Source organism: Sus scrofa, chromosome 13, assembly GCF_054392235.1.
Source record: "Sus scrofa isolate SSC_HxYL_T2T_F1_AM1 chromosome 13, Sscrofa_HxYL_maternal_Yorkshire_Landrace_v2.0, whole genome shotgun sequence".
Classification (NCBI taxonomy): domain Eukaryota; kingdom Metazoa; phylum Chordata; class Mammalia; order Artiodactyla; family Suidae; genus Sus; species Sus scrofa.
The window spans coordinates 60276229-60301139 of record NC_139395.1 but is presented as its reverse complement, the minus strand read 5'-3'; the positions used below and the strand labels follow the sequence as shown (position 1 = coordinate 60301139).

General features: G+C 40.8%; 1 protein-coding gene across 9 annotated transcripts in view; it reads right to left on the bottom strand.

Annotated features, from left to right (window-relative positions):
* ATXN7 (ataxin 7) overlaps window positions 1–24911 on the bottom strand; it is a 141872-nt gene that overhangs the window by 21345 nt on the left and 95616 nt on the right. For 7 of the 9 annotated variants that reach the window (XM_005669703.4, XM_084988850.1, XM_084988853.1 and 4 more), the window contains one exon: window positions 728–977. In XM_005669703.4, the coding sequence (XP_005669760.2) occupies window positions 728–977 (250 nt within the window). Of the gene's footprint in view, window positions 1–727; window positions 978–12427; window positions 12590–24911 lie in introns of those variants that run through there. The other 2 variants (XM_021069181.2, XM_084988854.1) reach the window with 1 other exon arrangement.

Below are 24911 nucleotides of genomic sequence, written 5' to 3'. Positions count from 1 at the left end.
CCAGCCTCCCCTCAGCACTGCTTGGAAGGGCACCCAAGACTCGGGGTGGGAGGAAGCACTGCTTCCTTACTTGTTTTGCAGGCCCCAGAAAACCCTAGAACAGCTCTGGGGATCCCTTCACCATTTATTCCTACTATCAGCAGAAGCAGGAGCAGCAGCATCCTTTCACTCGTGGTCTCTCATGGGCCAGGCTCTAGCCAGGTGCTCGACTCACATACGTCAAGCCTCCCACCCCCAACAACCCTGCACGGGGCTGTTATCTTAGACTCAGAGAGCAAGAGGGCCTTGTCCAAGGTCCCTTCGCTAGGAAGACAGATGGGGATTTGGACACAGGCCTGTTTGACGTCAGGGCCCCTTGGCTAAAGTTCTTCAATCTTATTACACTTCCCTCTCCTTATCTGGAAAGTGGAGAGAACAACAGTAACTATTTCAGAGGGTTGTTGTCGTAAGAAAATGACAATACACAGAGAGCCAAATTTCAATAGCTGCTGGCACACAAGAAAGGGTCGATAAATAGGTATTATCAGCCTTATTATTATTGACATTGTGACTCTGTAAAGTCTCCCAAGATATAATAGGGAAACAAAAAGAAACAGCAACATATATTTGAATCTTCCCCCAAGCGGGCTCTCTTTCACATTATTCACAGACACTCTCAGATGCTACTTGTGTACACAGTTCCACTTCCGGCAGGTGAGCTTTTAAGAACCCTTGTGGCCATACTCACATTCTACCATGGGGGACTCTATTTTGCTGAATGGGATGCATTGGCCTGTTCCCCCTGAGCTGCAGTTTCTCTTTGGGCGATTTCAACAACTTGGAACTTAATGAGGATGCGCTTAGAACACCTCCGCTGGAAGAACGGCTGCTTCCACTTCCACTGCCTCCTTTGCTTTTGGACAGAGAAGGGAAGAAGGAGAATACTGAATTGGGAGGAACGGCCAAAGAAGGCTTGTTGGATGAGCTATGTCTTCTTTCTGAAAAGAAAAACAAAAGCGAGAGAGAAAAAAAGACACAGTGTTTCAGGCAAGTCTCCAATAGAACCCAGGAAGAGTCCCCTCAAATCAACACATTTAAGTTCAAATGTGTCACTACGTGAAAATAAATTAAACTCGGCAGCTTTCAGAAATGGCTTATCTATGCCCCACAGCCTTATTTTGGATTCTAGGAACTGGTCCTTCTGCTTAGGAAACGTCTCAGCATAAAGAGGTTTATCATACATAGATAACCATTAGGAAATTAAACAGCCATTCTAAACCTGAGAATTTTGGGTTCAGCATTTTAGAAATGAACCTCACTGACTCCAACTTGCAGCCAGAGGGGGGAAAATTATTCATTCATCTGCAGAGCCCTGCTAATTGGCAGTGCACACAGCACAGAATCCCTTCTTCCTTTCTAGCATAGTACCTCTCCAATTTTCAAAATAGCAAAATGTTAAGAAACAAGTTGTACCTTCATTTTTTTTTTTGTCACTACCCACCAACATATGACACCAAGTAAGAATGTTTCTAGGGTTATCTTATCGCTCCTTAAGAATCTGTGCTGAAATTTTCCAGTGAATCACTTTACTCCCCCCACCTCCCTTTTTAAAAATAATCTCACTCGACTACAGATGGCACAGCTCTGGTTCACACCACTAAGATGCCAAAGGCGCAAGACAAAAATACTGCAAATAGCTGTGCTTGTTTTTTAAACCAGGAAGTATTTCGTGGTTAAGTACAGACTACACAGGTTTAATTGAAAGTAAGTCTATCCACTAGAGAATCAGGTTTTCTCAAAGTAAGGCAATCCATACATACTAAACAAACTGAGAGCTGGTGAAGAATGTTACTATCCAGAAACAAATTATTTAGTAACTTCATCTGCTTAAGTACCTTATGTTGGTAGCTTAGTAGCTGCCTTCAGTTAAACTTTTCATTTTAAATGACACATTTGCTTAACTCTAAATTTTAAAATGTATGAGCCAACAATTATTTATCACGATACAGAAGCTATATGAGTATTTTAAAAATTAAGCATGTTAGAAACAATGTGACTATAATCATCATGTAAATGCTTTATTTCCAAAGTTCTTTTTAGTCCATTCCTGAGATTCTGTGAAGCTGTAATGACTTATTCCTAGAAGGACATTAGCTCAATGATGCTTTATGAGGTACTTAAGAGCCAACTCTCCACCAGGACAAAATTATTATGCTATCTACAGGCAGAATTCAAATTCTCCAACTAGACCACAAAAAGGCTATGACCAAGTTAGGAAGACTAAATTGATAGTTATTTATAAGTGCCCCAGATATCAAAGTTATATGTAGGAAGTGAAAGTTAAAATAACCCAAGTTTAAGTATTTTCCAAATTTGGCATCTGAGGTTTTCTTTAAAAAAAAAAAAATTTAGTTTCCTTCTCTTTTGTAATCTCAAAACACTCTGAATATACTTTCAAGCAGCAGCATTTGTCAGCAAGGACAGCCAAAATCTGTTTCCAGTTCTGCTAGCTCCTTTGGGCGGCAGAGCTTCCTGTCTCAGTCATCCACCCCTGTGCCACATGGCACAGAGTAGACCCTCAGTTAACATCTGCCCAACTGGCATAGCTCTTCTTGGGAAGAGGAGTGACTTTCAAATGGTCAGACACCGGAGGTTCTCAACCTTGGCTACATATGGGCATAACCTAATGAGTTTTAAAAATACTAATATGCAAGTTCCACCTTCAGAGATTCTGATTTAACCGGTTTGGGGTGTGGCCTGGCTATCCAGACCCTTACAGGCTCCTCTGTGAGATTCTAAAGTGCAGCCAGTGTTGAGAGCCTGCCTTAGACTAGGCTAATACCTCAAGAACCATTCACCACAGCTAAGTTCACAGCTGCACATCACTGAGAACACTGCCCAGCACGTGGCACTGTATTTCAGGGTATGTTAACTAAGGCTCACTGCTACTACTAATCCTCAACTAGTGTTTTCCAAAATTCCATCAACTGCAAACTATTTTCATCAATCTTACCGAAGGCACATAAGATACTACTCAACACTTTGATTTAAATGATCAACTCTACTGTTTCCTCCTCTTCCTTAATCTAATATTCTCCAGTCTCTTGTGGGGGTATCACTGGTATTTTGGACACAACAATTTTTGTACAGGATTTCAGAATGGTTAGAATTCCTGTCCCACAGAGCTTAGTCACAGTAAGCAGTGCCACTCTACCAGGGGTAATCTGAAACTACCCCGCAATCTTTTTTTTTTTTTTTTACAATAGTTGATTTACAATGTTCCACCCAACCTCCACTGCGAAGTGACCCAGCCATACAAACAAGCTCCCCACTTCCCACACTATCCTCCATCATGTTCCATCACAAGCAATTGGACACAGTTCCCCACACTACACATTAGATGGCCCAATGTAAAGCAGGGACCACTCTCAGCTGGGAGATATTTTTCCAAAACAATGTTTGAAAAGTGTATAAATATGTATTTTTGATATACATTAAAATAATTAAATATTAAAATATTCAACCGTATTCATCCACAAAAATCATCTTATATATACCCCCAGTGGCAGTGTACCAAAGGAATAATACCATGTCTGTGATACAAAGAGGGGGGGAAAAATTCCAACCAGAACTTCTACTGCTAGGCAATAGACTCCTTCTACTATTCTTGGGGTATCAGAATTCTTAAGCAAGTGTCTCAAAATGAAAGTGATGTATTTTTTCTTACATAAATGAGATAAATAAAATTTTTAATTTAATCACAGTCAGTTCTGCTACAATGCTTGTTTTGAAAATGAAAGCTTATTCTGAAACTACTCATCTACCAAGGAACAATTTGAGGATAATGAAATTTTTCATTTGCTTTTGCATGATTCCAGCTGTAAGAAGCTCTAGTTAAGTAGCAGAAAACACCACCCTGGCTGAACTGAGCCAGGCGAGAATAAACAAAATCCAACCCCTCAGTCTGCATCCCCCACCCGCTCCAAACATACACTATCCGGCTCAGTTCACCACGGATGTTGGAAGCCACCCATCCACAAGCGCCGTGACTAACTTTCCTGCACGTCAGATAACCTTCCTTCCACCATTTCACAACTGATCGCAAACTGAGACCCTTTCAACACCTAACTCCAGAAGCAAATGTCAGGTTGTTTCAAGGAAAAGTGTCATGTGAGGATTATTTATGTATTTTTAACCATTTAATACTCATAAAACTGTTCTACTATTTTTGTTAGGTTTCTTTTTTCTGTGTGTGTCACTGATGAAGTTTTGATTATTGTGTCCATAACCCCATTTTTTCAATGAGTGTCACATGGTTTTTACTGCACAATTACGCCTAGTGCAGTAATTTTTTAGGAATGCGTGTTGTGTTATAGCAGAACTGGCTCCAACTTCAAGCTTGTCCCCTCGATTTTCTAGTCCCACCATACATAGTCCACCCTCCCTGTCTTCAGTTAATGCTTTCTTTTTCCCCTTGTCTAGTAACTTTTGATGCAGGATTTCACACTAGAAAATCAAGAATTCAAAGCTTTCTAACATTAAAGGTCAGCTGATGTATCAATAACACTTCAAAAAAGTTGTATTTTCTACTACAACAATAAAAGCTATTTAACTAAGAATGGCAATCTCTCATGTGAATTTCTTTCATTGACTAAAACTTGAAACAGACTGCGTGTGTGTGTGTAACTGAGGTTCTGGCTGAAAACTGCCAGCTCAAATCTTTGTCATGCTGCTGAATTAAGTTGTTCCTTCACATCATGGTCTGGTGACTTATTCTCTGGAAAGGGCGGCATCTGGCTTTCCCTTCACAAGAAAGCAAAGAGGAAAAAGAAAATTTAATTATAGTTCAGTTGGACTCTTCCCCAACCTTTCACGTTAGGCCCTTGTTTTTTTGTTTTTTTTTTTTTTTTTTTTTAAGATTTTAAACTGGCCTTCCAGCTTTAAAAAAAGTGTTTGTTTCTAGATCAAAAGAGAAATGGGCAAGTTATGGGTAGGGCTAGGGACCTTATATTAAGTGGACAAACTAGTGGCCAGATGCTAAGCATAACTGCAATGTGGTTTGGTGAGGAGTCCAAGTTGAGTTTTCAAAGCACTCCTCTCTCCAGGGTCTGGCACCAGCCCGGAGAAAGCACACTCTGTCCCTGAATGAGGAGGGCACTGTGAATGGCTTCAGCAAGAGGGCGAGATAGGCAGACCAACAGACAGATCAACACAGATACAGCAACAGACAGAGCAGAGATAGGAAGACAGACATGGGTGAGTGTGTGGTGTGTGTGTGTGTGGTGGTGGGGCAGAGGGTGACCAGGCAGACAATGAGATATGGAGAAAGAGACAGAGGGAAAAAGAGAGAAAGAGACCAAGACATGGCTACATCAGTCTTTCTTTCCCTTGTGGCTTGAACATGTGACATCTCTGCAGGCAAGGGTAAGATATTGGGGTGGGCAGGGGAGAAGACAGTTTTAAGTCTTCCAAAATAGAAATCAACCAGGAATGCTGAGCTCATGATTCTGAATTCATGCTGAAGTTTTAAAACATATATATGAAAGTGATGACACCTAGGTACCAACGAAAAAGGAGTTCAAAGCAAATAATTAGATCTTTTAAAGTCATATATACTGCTTTGAAAAAAACTAAACCTAACCTTTAACGTACAAATGTCAAAGTTGGGACAGGAGTAAAAGCACATTGTGACTGTAACTTCAAATCGTTCATGCCTGAGAAACCTCTAAAAAAATATTTGCCAGTTTTTTTAAAAGTGTATATCTCTGGGACTGTACTTCTACTGTTGAAAAACTTTTGCATATTATCTAATTTTTCTACAACAAATACAGTTTACCTGATTATCATATACATACTTTTAAAAAAGAGAGCTCATTTGGCATTCTGGCCTCAATTTCACATGTGCCAAAATAAAGTAGGAACTATTACTACTCATGAGCATAGGATCAATTTGTCCCACATTCAATGCGCATCATGCAAGAGCAGGCAGAGTAGCTAACAGCTCAGAGAACCTCAACACGACTATTTTTACTTAGGGCCCTCTTCTGGTATCTTATTAAACCTTTTGCTAATCTTTTATCATCTGAATAACTGACTGATGGAAAGTCTCACTTTAAACAACAAAAGCAGTGGCTACTACTGATTATCCAGCAGCGATCACACAGCAGACACCATGCTCTGAAATTTACAGGTATTATCACACTGAGTCCTAACCACTTTCTACAGAGCATATATTGTCATGATCCCCACTTTCCAGATGAGAAAGCCAAGGCTTTAAAGGACTCAAGTCACCTGGCTGCTCAATGGCATCCAGTTAATGAAGAGGCAGGATCAGGATATAATCCCACGCAGGCTGACTCTAGTGCCCAGGCTGGTCCATGTTACAGCCCACCTGCCCTCAAGTGACATTACTAGCAGGAGACATACCTGGTCCAAAGGCAGGCAGATGGGAGGGGTGAAGATGGGGGTTAGGGCATATATTGTCTTTCCAAGTGCTCAGCAAACGCAGGCTATTAGCACAAAGGGATGCACAGTTACAACACACCACGAGTTCAAGACAGATTGGTGGTAAACTTGGGGTAGGGATCTAGAATCTGTTTAAGGGAAATCCAAGTTGTTGTGGATTTAATCTTTCTATTTTAGAAGTTGCTCTCCTAAAGATTAGCTATGGCTGTCAGCCAGTGTAGCATTTGTTTTTTTTTTTTTTCCTAAGGGAAGCATGAAAGATGGTTTGAAGACTGAAGTTTTGTCGAAAAGTGCTGTCTTTCTGGTTCGGGTAAAAAGAATTACTTACAAAGTCCCCAGATGGATACACTCTAGAAGAACCCATGAGGAGGAGCAGAAAACACCTATTCTGTAGGATTAGGCTGGCCCCCACAGATAAACACCGTTAAGGCATGCTTCTAGGTCTTCTGGGATCCTGGTCACCTTCCCAGCAGAGCACAGTCTAGATTAACTAGCCAACGTGAATAGAATCCAAAGTAAAACAAAAATACTTTTTTAAATAGATCACTTGAAAGGTGAGACATGTGGAATCAGGGACATTTGGGTTCAAATCCTTGCCCTGCCACTTACTAGCTGGTGACCCTGGGCAAAGACCCAACTCCATCTACTTTGGCAGCCCAGCCTTAGCTTGCAGGGCTGTGGGGATTAAATGACAGAATTGTAAAGCCTGCAGCCCAGGGCTGAGTGTGGACCAGGAACTGGCAACTCCATAGGGAGTAAGACAAGGCCCCTGTTAGTTCAGGTGATGCCAGTTATAGACTCAAGTGAGAAAGGCCTGCTGATTATCCAAGCAGTCAGAAATCACTGAAGGAAAAAATCCATTTTACTCTAGTTCATATGTCAGTTCAGGAAGATGATAAGCTCTTCTCAGCCAAGAGCTCAGGAGAATAAATTTACAATTCATCAAAAATACGCAAATTCACACACCAACCAAAAAAGACGCTCATAAGTAAAGTTAGCTCATTTTCCTGACAGAACTGAGCCACCAAATCACTAAGGAAGAACTGCAGGTAAAAAGGAAGAAAGTGAAGATCAAGTTTAGATCCAAAGGTGGCAATTTTATGCAGATTATCAAAGCAATGATTCCTAACACTCACAAATTTCTCTTTAGATAATACTCATAGTTTTGGATGGATTTGGTCAGGTAAGGCTAAACAGAGTGCATACTCTGTTAGAAAAAGGCCTAATGAGAAATACCAACCTAGAATGCATGATTTCATGGGGTCTCTAACTGCCCCTTCCACTAATGCTCTACAACTGTTCCCATTTAAAACAAGGATTTTTAATAATCAAACTTACACATGGCTATAAAATGTAAAACACAGGTAAACATATACAGAATCTTTGGTCAGGCATAACAAGTAATAATTACATACATTAAATGCTCAGTTTAGAAAACAGTGGATCATTTATTGGGCAGCCCCTTCACAAAATTGTTTATTTTGACATTGGGGTTGAAAATAACTGCAGTGTGCTATTACACAGCTCCCAGTTAACCCAAATAACCATCATACTTCTGTTTCAACCCACCAAACACAACTCATAAGTGGTCAAACTGGCATCATCTGTCTTTCAAAAGGTTTATGACCCCACCTATGACACATCTAAGTTTGGGACCTGAGGCAGACAATATATGTATAAAGATTACATATTTATGTGTATATATACATATATGTGTTGGTGTATATATGTGTATGTATACACACACATACACCTATACACTAACACATATACAAACATTTTTATATACATATATATTTTTTTAAAGCTCAGAACTTCTTATCTAATTTTCTCCACATCAGTGTTTTCCCTAGACTTTTGAGATTCAAAACTGAATCACGTTCCAGATATTTCATCATCATCTACACATTATCTAAACTATTAATCTATTTTTCAAAATTCGGTGGCTGACCAGGTATACTCAATTTAACAGTATCCTGGGAGTTCCTGTCGTGGCTCAGTGGTTAATGAATCCGACTAGAAACCATGAGATTGCAGGTTCGATCCCTGGCCTTGCTCAGTGGGTTAAGGATCTGGCATTGCCATGAGCTGTGGTGTAGCTTGCAGATGAAGCTCAGATCCCACATTGCTGTGGCTCTGGTGTAGGCTGGCAGCTACAGCTCCAATTAGATGCCTAGCTTGGGAACCCCTATATGCCAAGGGAGCGGCCCTAGAAAAGGTAAAAAGAAAAAAATACAAGCAAACAGTATCCTAAGCAACATCTGTGAAACCATGACTTTGGGTTTGACATTATCTTTATCCTAGTAACTTAAAAAAAAAAAAGAAAGAAAGAAAGAAAAAAAAACTTGGCACACTTTAAAGTCACACCACAGACATAAAGCATTTACTAATGTCCACTCACTACTTTCACTGTCAACTTCTCCCTGTAAATGTTCTTTTCCAGAAGCACTCTCGTGCATCTGACTAGCAAAGATGGTCTAACTCCACTCCTTGTCACACATTCTTTTTTAATCCTAAATCTGCTTTTTCTTTGATCCAATTTCTGGAGGTCCCCAGGGACTGAAATGGACTACTCCAGAGTGAGCCAGGCATAGTCTGATACTAAACAGGAAGCAAATTGGTGAGATTGTCTCTGGAAGGTTCAAATCTCAAGTTGGGGAATCCAGGGCTGACCTCTGACACATTGTGCCTCAAAGGACAATTAGCCAAAAGTGGCACCAGGAGGCAGCCTCAGAGGATGCTTAGGTGGGTTACAAATGACACTGGAAAACAGCAAGGAAGAAAAGTCTTCACCACAAAGCCCTCGGCATCATTTCCACTAGAGAGATTTAACTGAAAAGGATGATTTCAACACTGGCTGCCCTAACAAATTAGTCTCCAACTGCGACTTCAGCCAAATGCATTTCTCCTCCCCCTGATGCAGAGGTGCTTTTAAATTAAAACATAAGGGGAAAGTGCAGAAAAGAGAGTCATTTACAGCACTTGGGCCACTTGAAACAACTTTTCGCCAAGGTCTATAATCAAATTATCAAGCTCTTGAAGTCAGTGCTTTATGACGGAAATAAAAGCCCTGCTAAAGTATCCCAGGTCTCTTGGCATTTCCAGGTCTCTGGGCAGGGCAGCACTGCAGCATCCCCATTCACACTGGCTGATGAAAGAGAACAGATCACAAAGGGCAGACTACAAGGGAGAGCGACTCAGACTCCAGTGGGGGAAGGGACAGGCGTGAATGGATTGTAAATAATGTTGCTAAGAAAGGAGCACAAATATGGCAACCTCAAATAATCCTCTTGCCAGGAATTCTTCTCATGGGGACTGTTCTTTCTAAACTCTGCTTTCAAGTATGTGAGAAATATGAAAAACGTATTGAATATCTGGGGGCAGTCCTCCCCTGACCATCTTAACTGGTAGCTCAGGGAAAACATTTTCTAAAAAATGGCTTTTAAAAACTCCAAATAGTTTATTAAAGGAGATGGAATGATACAGAAAAAGAGGGGATACTAAACAGTATAGCAACTGATCACCTCAGTTGGGAGAATACTATCATTTCTTCAAAATTGTTGTCATAAGCTATCTTGTTTAAGGAAAAGGAATGGTCTGAATAACCGGTTCATTTCCTTAAAGGGGCCCCTTCCTATGCTCCCGTTCAAGGTGCAGACTTTGAACCGATGGTTATCATCATGATCTCAAACAGACACACACAGATGTTTTTAGCAAATGTACCGTTGGGGAGAAGGCTGTTGCAGCCTGAAGCAAAACACAGCCACCACACTGCTACTGTTGTGATCCAGCCTTTACCATTCCTGACCAGGGCATACCATGCAATGGACGACATGCTGGCTGACACTTCCACTCTGCTAACAGGCATAAGCACCTCTCTCTGCTGTCCTCAGAACACCCAGTGTTACCCCTATGACACTGGCAGAAAGCAGCAAGCACTGACCCTGCCTGAAACAAACGCGCTCTCCTGCTCTGGGTGATGCACAGCATTTTCCCCAAATCTGCTCCTCTGTCTCTCCTCCTTCCACCTATTGACCTGAAATGTTTGTATGTCTCAGGTTTCAACACGTGAGAAGAAACAAAGACCCAAAACCAAAAATCCACCAGTCTACAGCAACCTTTGGTTTAATCCTTTATCTGCTGGGGAAAAAGCACACTCAGTGATTTATCATTACAAGTTTGGGCAGCCCATTTGTTAACAGTATGTGCAGTTCCAGCATCAACATTCTCAGGCTTATACAAGCACCTCCATCATCGTATTTTTTGCTTGGGTCTGGGTCCCAGTCTTTTCCCTAATGAAAGATACAAGGCGATCATAAAAATGCCAAAAGAGAATTAAGAAAAAACAAGCTATGCCTTTCCACTCCAATTCAATTTTTTTTTTTTTTTTTTACACACAGGCACACAAGGGTAGGGGAGAGAGAATTAAGGGAACCCGACAGAACTCAATAGAGGAGTTCTCTTTGTTTTTGTTTTGCTCATTTGCTTTTTAAAATGAGTATCTCTGTGTAGGAATCCTCTCCAGGAGCACTGTCCTTGGAGGCCTAAAACCACACAGCAAGTCCAAGGTGCAACGGAATGACAGCACCATCTGCTGCAGAGTACTGCGTTGAGTCTATAATCAGTCACCCCACACTGCTATTTCCCATTAGTTTTGTGGTCTTTATATTTCACTTTATTGGGGAGGGAGGGGGTGACAAGATCTTGAACCTGGGAATAACAAAAACCTCAAACTCCCAACACAGGCTTAAAAAAGCCTCCTCATTAAGTGCTCCGTTAATAAGGAATGGTTGATTCATGACTAAACAATGCCAATGTTTTCAATGAGTTTGCAGCACGTGTTTATTCTTTCTGAAGACAGAAAACAGCATCTGCCCCGCCTACAGGCTGGGGCTGTCCACTAATCAACACCAAACTCGATATTCAAAAATGAAACCAGAATCAGCAACACTAAAACTGTCTGACAAGAAATAAGAGTTTCGAGAAAAATCAATTTCAGGGAATTAACAGCAATCTGAACCAAGGTTTATAAATCTGTATTTAAAGTCCTACAAACCGGTAGCTAAATTTCAACCTCGATTAACACCATCGGTCAAGCACCGCATTATTGCAGAAGGCATGAAATGTGAATCCAGTGAAAACTAAAAAACTCAACTGTCACCGCACTTCCTGCCTGCAGCCAAGGCAGGAGAGAGTTAAGGTAACTTTGAGAACAGCCACTCAACCCGCCCAGGAAGAATCCGCTTAGCCGTACTGGCTACCTTAATAACACAACTGAAAAAAATAGTCTTTGGCAGTCAGTCAGTAATTAAATTTTTATACACTCAATTTAAGTTACTGAATGACTTCCCAGGGTTACTGTTTGTATTTTGAAGTTTTTCTTCCCCTTGACCCAGGGCTCTGCTTGCAACTTTGCTGTGGATTTGAAGTATCTGACAAAACAGTTTTCAAATACATTCTACAGGAAACACTGTGAACTGCCCGTCATGAAACCTCGCTTACCACAAGTGAGATAAAAAACGAACAGTTCAAGCGTGCTACAACGTCCCTCCATTTTTAGACAGCTACGTAACCAATGCTCTCCCTGTTTTGAGATACGGGGAACTGTTGGGTGCAAACCTCAGCATTCTGTTGGAGTTAATAGCAAACTCCACTCCTGCCTGCATTTGACCTTTGGCCAGATCACTCAAATGACATTTCAGAATGGCTCCTGTGGACGGCTGGCAGCAGCTAATCCCTCTTGCTGCGATTACCCCTCTGATCCTAGCTCTGCAGAGCACACTCCTCACCACTTCAGCAGCAAGCTGGCCTGGCCTGCTGGCGGGGCAGGACGGGCGCCAGAAGGCAAGAGGCCTGCGCAAACTCTTCCCACCACTGTGGGTCTGGGTCACGTTCGCAAAGACCTAACCCACCTTCTGCAAGCTCCTCCAGAACTGGGCCCTGAGCCAAGCCCAGCCTCGGAAAACTGCCTCGGAAAACTTACCCAGTGAAGCTCTCAGCCCTTGTGCGGAGGAAGGGCTGTTCTGGAGAGGCTTCTTGTTACCTTCCATTCACATAATTTGGTTGTGCTTCATTGCACACTTGCTACTGCAGGCTTGCATCATGATTTGGGTCTGCCCACCAACTCCAAATATGCTCCATGTTTGGTCTTATGTAACATTTGCTACTACTGTAAAAAGCACTTGAAATACAAAGGTCCTGGCAGATCAACAGAAAACAAGGGGTGGAGTCTAATTTCATCTAATATGGTCATACAAGGCGTCCTGGCTGGTGTAAATTAATCCTTCTCTTTGAAAGGCAGCTGGCCAAAACTGAGGAAGATGGAATTTACAAGTTTAACCTGCTAAAATGTGAATTACACTCTGATTTATCTAAGTAACTTTAAACTGACACCTACTACCAGGTATGTTAGAAAATTTACACAATTCATTATACATCTACATTTTAAGCCTTGACGGACCTACAAGTTTTAATGTTACACATTTTTACAAATATCAGCAGTCTTTCTCCACATTCTATTTCCCTACTATCTATACTTTAAAAAATAGAAGTTTGGTATGCCTAAGCATAATTTTCCTTCTTAAATCTACTAAGAAAAATCTTAACCCATTTTTTGTGCATATGTGTAAAATATATCTGCTTCCAGAAAAATATACACCTTATTATCCAGAGTTCAATCACTGGATGACTGCCTATAGCTGGGGGCCTTTTACACTTTTAATCCAAAAACTTCTCTAAGTGGCTCTTTGTAAACAGTGTCTTCCCTGGTTTAGCTGTTTGCTTATCTCAGCGCTATGACACTCCCCACACCACTACTCCCCTGTTGTAATCGCCAAATCTTACTGTCAAATAGACATGGAAAAAAAGCAGCCAACTGATCTGAGTTTTATGATTATAAAGGCTGCACACATAAATAGACTCAGATGCCTGATAGTTCAGAATGAACACTTTTAAATGTCAAAAGGAGGGGGGAAATTCCTCTGCAGAATACCATCACCCAACACAGAATATTTGGCAAAAAGTCATGAATTACATGTGTGGAAAAGATTTGGCCTGGAAGGGGTGGGAAAGAGTTGTGAGGCATAGGAAATGGCTTCTAGTAGACTAGATACAAATTCTAAATTTACTGTACAACGAAAGACTAGTAGCCACACTGTTTTATTTTCACAGCAAGCATTCATACCCTAACCATTGCTGTGATATTTCCATCCCGATGGTTTTCTGAAAACTGCCCCACTCCCAATATTTCCCATTCAAACAGTGTAAAACTGTGGTGGTCCTTAACTATCAGAAGAACACAAGGAAAGAGCCATGAGCGAGGCTTAGAAGCACAGGATGAGCAAATCTTTCCAGAGATAATTAGCAAAAATAAGACATTTACCAAAGTGTTGGTTTCTTAAGCTAGCAGGAAAAAATTTCTATTGTTGTACTACCTGACTGCAACAAGTCTTAGCACTGTTCACTGCACCCACCCACCCACCCTGTCGCTCCCAAGGGGCAGCTAAGGAGTCCGGCACAAATGAACTGGGATAAGAGGACCTTTTTCAGACTAAGCCTCAGTTTTGCATTGCTGCACTCCTCAGACTGGACCCCAGACTCCTTGCTGGCCTCCCAGCACAAATGCTTGCCTTTTTAATGTTCCCTTTTGTAAATGGTGATGGTGCTAGTGGGGGAAACAATCCTCAGGAGAACCAGCCAACCCATGACAATTTGGGGAACAAGGTCTTTTTCTAATCCTGAGGAATTTCAGGGTGAATTTCAGCAAATGTTTTAAAATGCTACAAACACATGGCTATGTCTAATTTCATATATAAACCAGAAAGAAACAATCCAAATTAATTCTTAGGACCCACATTAAAAAAGTGATGAATGATACTGCAAACTAGAAAAAAAAGGTGATAAATGTGTGCAATAGGAATATACACAAATCCACAAAAACTGGGCATACAGGAGTTCCCATTGTGGCTCAGCAGGTTAAGAATCTGACTAATATCCATGAGGATGTGGGTTCAATCCCTGGCCCCGATCAGTGGGCTAAGGAACTGGCATTGCTGTGGTTGTGACATAGGCTGGCAGCTGTAACTCCAATTTGACCTAGCCCAGGAACTTCCATAGGCCATGGGTGTGGCCCTTAAAAGACCAAAAACAAAAACCAACCAAAAAAAAACTGGGCATATAAAGCTCAGACTGAACTTTTAAAAACCTCTCTTAATGCCCTCAGTAAAATGTTTAACGAAATACTGCCCTGTTCTGCTTGGAAAGCATTATTACTATTTTCTTCAAGCCATTTCCCAATATCCCATCCAAATGAAGTTTATATTGATACTGACGCTCTCACTGATGGCTCATATTTTGGGGTCTAGGTCTGGGGACATGGTCACATTTCTTTTTTCTTACGAAAAAACAGACTACAGACTAAAAAAAGACTACAGACTAAAATACCATTTTAATAGAATAACATCCATGCCTTACAGACCAAAAATTATAGGTATTGGCTGTGGTGTGGATGGTGTGCACTCATCAATTTTACTCTGTGTGCACAAAGGGAGTCCTGAACTGACACAAATCTTTCTGTGAATTAGCCCGCTCACAGCAAACAAGCACACAGGCAGCAGCTAGGAGGGGCAGTGAGGGCTGGGGTTCGGCGCCACCTCAGCACTTTTAGCTGGGCAGCCTTGGGCAAGAGGCCTCTGGCCTCCCCTGAGAAGCACCAAGTCTGCCTCTTGGAGCAGGGCCCTGGTGAGGAGCACAGGCCATGACACATGTAACGCAGTGCCCAGTTTATCTCAAATGTTCAATACACTTCAGCCCTTACTTTTAGAAAGGAGGAGAAACTGGACAGTGGGCACCACTTGACATAAAGAAAGAGTCAAAGAAAGACAGCAGTTTCTATTACAGAAATTACTGACGTCTCAACAAATCTTGGGATTTCCTAAATCCAATCCCGAGAAGCCAGCTGAGGTGTCACTTGGTTTTCTGCAGGGCAACAAACAAGCTGTTGGCAGCTGGGAGATCCTGTGTTCCTGTCACTGGTGGCAGCCAGTTTCCAGTTTACAGGAGCACAACAAGCCTCCACTGACTCCACTTCACTGTCTCAGCAGGCCGGGCGAGTTATAATTGGCCTTAATTGGCACTTACAGGAGCTTTAACATTCCTTACCTGCTGCCAAGGAGCACTTGAAAGGGGGAGAAAATATTTTCAAACTAGGAAATACCAAGCAATTCATTCAGCTGTGGGCCTGCAAGCCTGCTATCTACAATCAGATTAGCTTCACCAAGAAACTCGGCGAGGTTATTACCCAATGCTCATTAGGTGCTCCCACCAGATCAGGAGAGGTGGGAGATGACATGTAAATGGGGACGACTGACCTTGGAGGTAATGCAGCAGCAGCCTTCCTCTGCTGGACACTGTCTGATCTTTTGGGGACATGCTCCTTCAGGGCTTGGCCATACTTCGTGTGTGTGCCCCTTTTCAGCTGTTCAGATTGTTCAGAGGCAGGCAAATAAAGTATAACCTCACAGCCTGATTTACACAGGCTTCATATGAGCCACAGTCTGACCTCAGCCTAGTCATTATTTGATACACAAAGTGAACAGTTAAAAGGTGACCAATCACCAAATTCAAGGATAATGATCAGAAATAAAACTGACAGTAGTTTTTCACTGGCCCTGTAATTAAATTCAATGGAAGCTGTCCTCTAGGAGGCAACGTATTTTGCAGAGGAATCTCAGCCTAAGAGAAGTAGATTTCTTCCCTAAAGTAAATTCCATAGCAAACGAACAGAAATCTCCCAGAAAAACTGCCTGAAACTGATTAAATGAATATTTTAAAAATTGTAACTCATTTCAAAAGATCTATTTGCCTCATATCATTATCACTTACACTCAGAAGATATGTGATAACGCGGGGAGTAAAAACATAAACGTTTGCACCTGTTTGAGAAATTGACGTCAAAGTCAACTTACGATTAATCACATTTGTGCACATGTATATAAAGCACTGTAAGAGGCTTTAGAAAAAAAGAAGTGGAAGTTTAGAAAAATAAATAATAAATACCTACTCCTGCTGGCCATACTTTCTTACATGGCTAGTAGAGATACAAAGTATTAATAGCCTTTTGGGAAAACAAACCTAGTAGCAGCTATTTAAAATGCAAATAAATATCCTTTCTGACCCCAGAAGAATCCCTTCCTGAGTCTCTATGCCACAGAAGCAAAACCATTAGCAGTTAAGGATGTAGGCAGCAGGCTGGCTACTGCTTTGCTCACAGAAGCAAAAAGTAGGAAACAAAGAGAATGTCCACAGACAGAGGGCCTGGCTGAGGAAGTCACCACACAGCCACACCTTAGAACAGCAAGCAACCATTAAAAAGGGGATCAAGGAGTTCCCGCCGTAGCTCAGCAGTAACAAACCTGACTAGTATCTATGAGGGCATGGGATCGATCGCTGGCTTTGCTCAGTGGGTTAAGGATCCAGTGATGCTGTGAGCTGTGGTGTAGGTTGCAGATGTGGCTAGGATCCTGCATTGTGGTGGCTTTGCTATAGCTCCAATTTGACCCCTAGCCTGGGAACTTCCATATGCCTCAGGTGCAGCCCTAAAAAGAAAGCAATAAATAAATAAATAAAAAGGGGATCAGTGTTATCCTGGGATGTGAATGGATGTCCATGTGGTACTGTTGAGTAGAAAAGAAGTGAAAGTATACATAATAGGATCCATTTTTGTAAAACTGTGCCCCTGCTAATAAAACGTGAGATTGTATGTGCCAGTAAAGAGTTACGAGCATGAGAAAAAAAAAAAAAAGCAGAAGGAGGCACACTGTTATGTGCTAACAATGTACCAAGTTACATGGATGGATCAGAGTGCAGAGGACTATTATAGTCAGAAAAAGTTGGGGAGGCAGAAAGAGCCAATGAAATTAGAAGTAGACTGAATTGAAAATAGCATGTTTAAGATTACTACATTTGTGTATCTATATAAATACATAGGAGGATACATACCTCTCTCGTGTGACAGTAAAAAAAATCCATAAAGAAACTGATTTAACAAGTTTTTGTTATAAAAAAATACCATGTGAAGAGCAGAAGAAAAATTTAAACAGCATACAATTCTAATATTCCATCAAAGTACTTTATCCTGATTAAGGTACCCATTTCATTCGTTTGGCTATGTAGACTGAGTCTAATAACACAGATGAGCAAAGTAAGAATCACACAGACAAAGTCCTATTAGCCACTCTCGCAAAAAAAAAAAAAAAAAAAAAAAAAAAAACTTTCTAAATCTCGCTACAAATCTTTGTATTAGTTTTAAGAGTCTTTTTAAAATATCAAGCATAAAAGGCAATGAAACAAATTTCATACTAGAGTTTATTTTTTACCTTAGGAGATTACGAATTAAGAACTGCATCATGTATGATTAGGGGCTGAATGCTTGTATTTTAACTGATTTCAAATTGAGATAATTTCCTTCTCTGATCTTTTTATTACCTTTCAAACACACAAGAAGAAAAGGTATACAATTTCTTTGAAGTTCAATTTGAGAAATGTTTTCTTAAAAACAAAATATATAAGTAACTCTAAAGACTGAAATTTCTAGATGCAAAAAGAAACAGCTAAATTTAGCCCTTGCCCTCCACCCCAAACCAGTTTTAGGGGCTTGAACATTTGTGGAAGGAATTACCCCAGCCAGGCTGTAGGTGCTACAGCATAAAGCAATAAAAACTCCCTCTTCTGGTCATATATAAGACCACAGCTTAACAGGATTGATATAGCAGGGCTGTGTGTGTTTATCTTAACTAGTCAAAACACAAGTTAGTCTTATGAAATGACTGTCAAGAAATACATCTTCCAGCAAGTATAACTAAAATATGGATTTATATTCTGAAATATCCCCTTCAGAATCTTATGCACAGCCATCTTAATGATTTCCATATGTAGCAACCAAGTCAAGAGTAGTCCTGATGAATATTACAATTTAAACTTCTCTTTTAAATTTTATTGATGTACAGTTGATTAATATTAACAATTTTTATTTATTGATTTATTCAGACACCTAGAAATTCATATTTTCATGGCCTCATTCTGGTGACACAAATCAGACTGTTGAAGTAGTTCATTAAATCACAGTAAGGCTAACTTGGGAGGACAGATCCAACCAGCCTCCAGATAGAAAAATAATACACTGAAATACTAACAGACATTCTCAAAGAATGTGTTTATAGCACTGCATGTGATAATACTAACAATCAGACACTAACAATCTAAATGTCTACCAATAGGGGGCAGGCTAAATTAAGTACATGAATAAAGTGGAATAATAGACAGTCTTTAAAGAGAAGGGAGTAATACATATTAAACATGTGAAAATAAGCTAGATCTTTATTTTATTAAAAAAATTTTTAAATTATAGGCGAAGTTCCAGTCGTGGCACAGCAGAAATGAATCTGACTATGAATCACAAGGTTGCAAGTTCAATCCCTGGCCTCACTCTGTGGCTTAAAGATCTGGCACTGCCGTGAGCTGTGGTGTAGAGTGCAGACGCGGCTCAGATCTGGTATTGCTGTGGCTGTGGTATAGGCTGGCAGCTGTAGCTCTGATTCGACCCCTAGCCTGGAAACCTCCATGTGCCACAGGTGCAGCCCTTAAAAAAAAAAAAAAATTCATTATAGTTGATTTACAACGTTCTCTCAATTTCTGCTACACAGCAAAGTGAGCCAATTATTCATATATACATTCTTTTTCTTACATTATCCTCCATCAGGTTCCATCATCAGTGGTTAAACATAGTTCCCTGTGCTATATATATAGCAGGTAGATCATTAATTTTAATATGTAAACACATAATAAATTTAATTTTCCATATGTATGAGGGAACAAGAAGTATGCAGCCAAATATTTCTTTGTCCAGGGTCTAGAAACCTTCCAAAGGCATATGTCAACCTGTACCCCTGAAGAGATGGAGAAGATTCACTTATTCTGACTGCATATTCATCCTTGAGTGGTTGGCTAATTTTTTTCTTTTACATTGTGTATTACGATGTTAATAATGAAAAGTCAGAATACACGAGGCTTCTGCTTTTTAATCAATAAGTTTGTGTTACCCAAATGAGAGCATCCTTTTGTTTCCTGGCTTACATGACCAGATCACTGTCTCACTAAAAAACAAAAAAGCAATACCAAAAGAACAAATGACCCTGAAGTTTTTGTTGTTGTTGTTTTTTAGGGCTGCACCCAAAGCACATGGAAGGTCCCAAGCTAGGGGTCCAATCGAGTTGCAGCTGCTGGCCTACGCCGCAGCCACAGCAAATCCAAGTGTCATCTGCAACCTATGCCGCAGCTCACAGCAACACCGGATCCTTAACCACTGATCAAGGCCAGGGATCAAATCTACATCCTCATGGACACTATGCCATGTTCTTAACCTGCTGAACCACAACAGGAACTCCATGACCCCAAAGTCTGGCATTGCTGCAATAACTATTTTCTACCTCCACAACTGTGAGAAAATGTCTAAAGACTTAATGAATATAATACATCAAGGCCTTTCATTCAGGTCAATACACCTCATTAAAAATAAAAAGGGGGGGGAGATGTACAAATTGAAAGAACCCCATAATTCATAAGCTAAGAAGATTCATGCACCTGCTTGAGGCCACTCCACCCCATCCCTAATCATTCCTCATCCCTTCTTTTCCCATACTGCTCAACCCCAGCCAGTCAGTGGGCCCTCCTTCTTTCTACTCCTGTGCGCAATCCTATTCCATCAAGCCTTGGCTGCTACCACCTTCACCCAAGCTTTCTTTCCCACTCCCACTCTCACCTGGACAAGTGCAATACAGCCCACTGACTGTCTCCCTGCTTCCACTCTTTCCCTCTACCATGCCACAGAGCAACCATAAAGCAGATTAAGATTCTTCCTTGCTTGAAATCCTCCAGTGGCTTCACATGTCTCGTACCATCCAATACTGATCCCCTCCATCTGGCCTCAGCAACCGCTTGCCCAACCTCAACCTGGACCCTCTCCTCTTTGCATACTGCTCTTCTACCTCCTCACTGGCCTTTCTGCCAAGCTCATTTCCACCTCAGATCTTTGCACCTGCTATCTTCTCTGTGGAACACTGATCCTCCACCATCTTCAAATGGCTGACTGACCTTCCATATCAACTCCTCAGAATGGCTTCCTTTAACTAGCCTTATCTGAAATATCTTGCCCCAGTTATTCTTTCATACTATCCCTAGCCTTTACCACTACCTAAAATCATCTTATTCTACTTTTCATCTTGCTTGCTCCACCCTCCTTAAACAGAATAGAATTTTCATGAAATAAAAGACACTGCTTTCCTAGTTGAGTGGAGAGCAATGCCTGAACAAGAGACAATAATATCTACTAAATGCATGAATAATATCATGGCCAGTTTTAAAATTTTTTAAAGAAAGAAACCCCAAAGGCACGATTATTAATAAAGGCACAAATTTTAGTATAAAGCAAAAATCAATACATTTTATAACTAAAATTGAAAATGGTACTCTTATAAATGGAATAAATAACACCATTTTTATATACAAACATGCACATGCACACACACACACACCTAAGAAAAATGATTAGGCATTCCCATCATGGCACAGCAGAAACGAATCCGACTAGGAACCATGAGATTGTAGGTTTGACCCCTGGCCCCACTCAGAGGGTTGAGTATCTGGTGTTGCTGTGAGCTGTGGTGTAGGTCACAGATGCAGCTCATATCTGGCGTTGCTGTGGCTCTGGCATAGGCCAGCAGCTACAGCTCCGACTGGACCCCTAGCCTGCGTATATCCATGTGCCATGGGCATGGCCCTAAAAAGACAAAGAAAAAAGAAAAAAGGGGAAAAAAAAAAGATTAAATTATATTAGCTAGGGAGAAAGTGATCCTTTATCTGATGCTCCTGAAGTTATTTGAAAATTTTAATGAGCACTTTTTGGCTTGTGGCAAAGAAAAAGAGAACTCACTGCATTAATTTTACATCATACTATTCAGTGAAAAAAAATCTTAGATCAAAATGGTCAACTTGGAATTTCCTTCAAGAGTTAAACTGAGGTCTACCCTGACAATGCTTGTATTTTGATGTGCCTGCTCTAGTTTGCTCCCTTCCCTGGCTCAGCCCCCAACTGCTGGAGAAAGGCCTGGCATGTGTCTTTGAAGCAAAAGAGTGAAGTATTTTTGGCTCTGCAACAAACTGCAGTCTCTATACTAACTGCAGAAATATGCTAACCAATTCTCTAAAGAAACTACAAGATGTTATGAGGCTGGAACAAAAAGAGGAGGAGTTTGGCTTTGGATAGCTACTATGATTTAGGGTTAAATAAAACAGAAGAGCCCTAAGAGAAATCCAATGACTATGCTAAATCAAGTATCTACCTACTACCATTACGTCTTCAAATTACTAAATGTCCTCTCTGAGGTAATGGGTTACAGTGCTGACCCAGCCACTCTAAGCAAACCTAAAATTCTACCTGAGCTAGAACATCTGTAATTAATGACAGTTTTGTGACATGTGGACTTCATTACATCTTCTGTAGATTTCCTCTTAACTCTATACATCCTTATTACATGCAAAAGAAACACATGTAAGTAGACAGAAAATCTAGCCTGGGACATTTTATCTGTGTGAATGATATTTAATTTAGGAGTTTGATCTGTAAACTGGGAATAAAACCATCCACTCAGTGGGTTGCTAAGAACAGAAAATAAGATAATACATGCAAAAACACTTTATGAATCATCAAGTACTATTAAAAACTATCATTAGTCCACAGACTTTAAATGAGTGCCAACCCTAAAAAGATTAAGTATCACTGACAAAGTAAAATAAAACCCAGATTACAAATTTGCAGGGGCCAAATTTAGCTAACAATTGGAAAGCAAAAAAGAAACATTTTCTTCTTCATCCAAAAACAAAGTTACTTGATAGCCAAACAAAGTAACTCATTCAAAATACCTGAATCTGGAGATCCTGCTGCAGCACAGTGGGTTAAAAATCTGATTGCAGTGCCTTAGGTTGCTCTGGAACCCAGAGACAAATGTGGATGGACTGAATATGTAATGTTCCTTCTAAGGTATATAAAACTATATTTCACATGAATGTGCATATACAAATAAAGAATGAGTTTGAGGAGTTTCCATCATGGTGCAGTGGGTTAAGAATCTAACTGTAGTGGTACAGGTCATTGTACAGGTTTGGGTTCAACTGCCGGCCTGGAGCAGTGGGTTAAAGGATCTAGCCTGGCCACGGCTACGGCTTGGATTCAATCCCTGGCCTGGCCAACTTTCATATGCCCTTGCAAGTGAGCCCCCCACAAAAACCCCCCAAATACCTGAATCTGTTATTTTCCTTGTCTAAATCAATCAGATGACAAAAGGGAGAAGGTGTTCTTTATTAAACAGCAAAACCTTTGCTTTGTGATGTAGATTAATTTAATTATATGATGGCAATCACTGGTCACAGCTAGGTGAAACTGGTGTCAACAGTGCGATCAGCATTTTTGCCAGAAACAGCCCAGGGGATCTCACAGAGTAAAATTCATTTTGCTCTTACACTAATGTTCTTTGAAACCAATTAATTAGCTCAAAAAGTATGAGTAATTTCTATTTACTCATCTTCTGATTAAAACGACATTTTAGGAAAATATAATTTATGCTGGCATCTCAAAGAATCCAGACCACCTCAGTGCACTCAAGGAACATTCAGTCAAAGCAATGCATTAGCTGTTTGTTAATTTTACAGGATTCATGATATCTACAAGTAGAGAAAGCTCTAAGATTGCAGAGGCGTTTCAGCTAAAGCTACTTTCACAAAGTTATAAAAAATACAGCTTTATGATATCCCATCTGGAAAGAGGAGTCTGAGAAAAGGGCAGAGATGCTTTATACTGAGCCCAGACTCATATGCCACTTATAGCAACTAGGAAGTGATTAACATGTAATATCAATGGATAAATGGCAAAGGATATTTACCTGTGATTTATCTGAAGCTCAACATGAAATGCGACAATTCTGCGTATAAGTAAGGCATTTATTTCCAAGGCTAGGGTTGGCCTCAGGAAACAGCTCCCTTAACATCAAAGGAAACTAAATCCAATACCCTGAGCTGCTGTTTCCCCAAACATAGAATGGGTATCACTCCGCAACATTAATAACATACGATCTCACATGAAAACTTATTCCCCCTCCAAATCTCTTTCACTTTTCTGAAAACATTAAGCTACTGGGGCGGGGGGCGGTTGACACTTGCCTAAGACGTGCCTGCCTCCTTTTTAACCAAGGAAGCAGGCCTTGGGCTCAGTGGTGGCAATGGTAAGAGTAGCAACAAAGAATTTAATCTTTTCACTATATTTATTTTCACGCTGACCATCCATGGCAAAGAACACTACTTTTTCCGTTGATGATTCCTGAAGGTTTCCTTTGTAAAAGATTATTTAACTACAAGTGGTTTGATTTAAAGAAAAAAAATTAAATGGAATTAAATAAACCATAAAGATGGAATTCGATGGATTAAAATTGGGAAGAGGTGGCAGAAGCACCTGGTCAGGGACTTGGGGCTGAGCCAAAAGGTGAAAAAGTGGGTCAGCCTAACTCATCTGAGGTAAAACTTCAACAGCTGACATTCGAGCAAGGTTCTGATTAATTATAGAGATGCTAAATGTGGCACCTGTCTGAGCTGAATTAACATCACACACTTATTTCACCTGAATCAGAAAGGTTGCAAGAAGTTATGGTGTTCTTCACAAGCAGACTCAGAGACAGGTGGCAAAGCACAGAGCAGCATAAGCACACAGCTCCTCAGAACCACCTGGGAAGCTCTTTCATCACAGAACCCTGAGGGCCCCGCAAGTCATCAGCTGAGCCTACCTGGTCAGATCCACAGTACACATATGTAAACTGGAACACACAGTGTATTCCAGTGGGTGGCCAGTTTAGGACCAACACACTCATTACTAACTAAATGATCAACTCAGATATCCAACTTGGTTAACAACCTCAAAAGAAAGGTGCTTCTGGCCGCAAGTAATGTCACCATCTCAGCCCTCCTTCTTACTTAAAGATTTAGAGGCAACTGATGGGAGATTTCCCGCACATAATATGAAAAGTTAAAAATCGGTTAAAAAGAGCAGGGCCTTCCTTTAATGCCATCTTTGCTAGACTCAATGAATCTCTGAAGGCCAATCACATTGGTCACCATGCCAAGCATATCACCACAGAGTGAGGGGATCTGCTGCGAGTATAATGCACCCTTGTTAGTCTATGAGTCAGAAGCAGCCTAGGGAGCTGTTCAGAATGCAGACTCCTAGTCCTACCCCTGGCAACTCCCAGCCAGCTAGTCTGGAGTGGGCCACTTAGACTCTGCTCCTCTTTGATTTAGATGCACAGGGGGTCTGAGATCCACTGATTCAATTTTATTTTTAAATCTGAAATTAGCAATAAGAAACATCT